Genomic DNA, 2,468 nt, shown 5'->3' on the forward strand with positions numbered 1-2,468 from the left:
TATTTTGTTGCAGTTCACACTCGCTTGGTGATCTTCTTCTTGTCCTTCTTCATCTTCTTCGTGGTTCAACTTCATTTGATGACTTTGACCATCTTGCTCCTTGAGAGTTATGCAATACGTTTCCAGATTAAAGTGTGTTCTGGCTTTCCTGAGAAAGTCTATTCCTAGGATACACTTGTTGGAAAGTCGTGGTACTACTAATACCACTGTGTTGGCCTGATATGGGCCTATTTTGATCGTTGCGAATATTTGCTCTTGGATTTTCACAGCCCTTCCAGCCGTTGCTTCCCTTATTGAGGAGTCGTGGTACTACTAGTACCACTGTATTGGCCTGATATGGGCCGATTTTAATCGTAACGAATATTTGCTGTTGGATTTTCACAGCCCTCCCAGCCGTTGCTTCTCTTATTGAGACCCCAACAACGGGTAAAGATGGTGCCCTTTTGAGTGTCTCTTTGTTTGTAAGATAGAATTCTTCTGATACGCATGTTATCTCACTGCCTGTATCGATCAGTGCTGAAACTGGTGTGTTTTCTATGAGGATTTTTGCAATCGGACATTTCCTTATTATCTCCCTCTTCTGGGGATCCTCAGATAGTAGACTTTTGCGCGTGTCCTCCCCTATTGCTCGTATTCTAGTTGTGTCCCTTGGTTTTGGAGGACGGTGCTGGGGCACAACTCTTCTGCGTTTCCCGGCTGTGTGGTGTCCTGAGATGTTTTTCCTTGGATCTTCCTCACGTTTTGCTGCTGGGAAAATTGTCGGTTTTGTTGATTCCTCGGTGCGCTGTATCCGCTTGTTTGCGCCCTTGGTTGTCCCTGCTGAGGCTTTTCTTGGCGGGAGTCGTCCCTTCTTTGTGAGTTTGCTCCCGTTTTTTCTTCATTCTTCGATGGATATCGTTGCTGATTCTCTCAGAGTCGTCCCTTCTTTGTGAGTTCGCTCCCGTTTTTTCTTCATTCTTCGATGGATATCGTTGCTGATTCTCTCGATCTGTTTTGGGATATCGGTTTTGATAATCCCTCCTCGAGTTCACCGGCCCGATCTTGTCGAATCGCTGTAAGAGGTCCAGGATTTCATCTGTGGTTTTCATGCCTCTTGCCAAGATCGCCGATCGGATATTCTCGTCGAAGTGGCGAGCCATTTTCGTGATTATCTGTGCTTCCGGAATTGGTGGTTCTATATCCTTTGCGTTGCTGATAATCCGAATTGCATAATCGACTCGGCTTCCCTTCTTATTCTCATCGAACGATCCGAATTCTAGTTTTTCAGAGATTCGATACTGTTCCTCTTCGTTCCAGAACCTTCTTTTGAATTCTCTCTCGAAGTCTTCCCATGCGTAGATCTTTTCTTCTATTAGTAGCCACCATTCTTTGGTGGATCCCGTCATGCTTTGGGATATCACGAGTTTAATGTCTTGTTCCAGTCCTAGTGTGAGGCAATATTGCTTGAGCTCTTGTAGGTATCTCATAGGTCTTGAGGTTGCTGCTCCATTAAAGGTTGGTAGAGTCATCCTTGGTGCTCCCCATGATGCGTCCAACGTCCTCGATCTTCCTATCCTAGAGCCCTGATCGCTTAATCCAAAGTCGCTCACTCTTGGCTGTGTGCCGCCAAAGCTGCTGCTCCTAAGGGCTGGCTGACCCATGCCAGAGATGTCGTGAGTTGTATCTTGGAATCTCCTTCCCGTATGGGTCTCTGGGTTTGCAAAGCTCACTCGTCTAGTTTGGCTGGGATCTTGAGTTCGGTGTCTGCCGATCGTCTGGGTGGGTGTCCTGTCTCCCATTTGGTGCCTGAGGACTTGCATCTCCTCCCGATAGTGCAGTTCGTGTGCTGCCAGCATGCTCCTCATTGTGCCTTCGATGAGTCGTTTGTGGCATGTAAGTTTCTCATCGATGGATGCTGTCAGACTCGAGAATCTGGCATTCGTTATTGTCATGTGATGACTTATTGATGCCTTAATTTGTTCCAATGCTTCCAGGATTGGATTGTCGTTGCTTGTTGTGTTTTGTATATCCTCGATCTCTCGTTGGATCGGGACTCCACTATTGGATATCCGTCTATTCCATAACCCGTGAGAGTCGATGGTGTATGATTCCATTGGTGAGCTTGTAGAGCAGTTCGTTTCTTCCACGATGCTCTGAGAAGTCTCCATGGTAGTTTGTTCTATCCTACTGGTTGGTTTCGTTGCCGTGTGTGTGTTAGTGCATGTCGTGTTGTCGGACGTGGTCCATGCTACCGTACTGACGGATTCGAGCAAGGATGATGCCGTCGTGTTGATCGTTGAGATCGCTGATGTGAGAGTTGATGCGATGCTTGCCATCACTGATGTCGTTGAAGCTGATCCCTCGCTGGTTGAGGTTGATCCCTCGGTGGTTGACATCTTGGTGATGATGTTTCGCTTTTAATCCTCTTGATGTCTTTTCCTGATCGCCTGCCCCACGTTGGGCGCCAATGAGACGTTTCGTGATTTTCA

General features: G+C 47.0%; 1 protein-coding gene across 1 annotated transcript; it reads right to left on the reverse strand.

Moving 5' to 3' along the window:
- Window positions 1-332: 332 nt before the first annotated feature.
- LOC112495244 lies at window positions 333-2,450 on the reverse strand. Its single transcript, XM_025091001.1, has 2 exons — window positions 912-2,450; window positions 333-837 (listed from the first exon to the last, which is right to left on the reverse strand). Exons 1-2 carry the CDS (start codon window positions 2,373-2,375, stop codon window positions 622-624), a joined length of 1,680 nt encoding a protein of 559 aa, XP_024946769.1. The 5' UTR covers window positions 2,376-2,450; the 3' UTR covers window positions 333-621.
- Between the last annotated feature and the right edge of the window lie 18 nt (window positions 2,451-2,468).

Source organism: Cephus cinctus, unplaced genomic scaffold (assembly GCF_000341935.2).
Source record: "Cephus cinctus unplaced genomic scaffold, Ccin1 Ccin1_scaffold1778, whole genome shotgun sequence".
NCBI lineage: Eukaryota > Metazoa > Arthropoda > Insecta > Hymenoptera > Cephidae > Cephus > Cephus cinctus.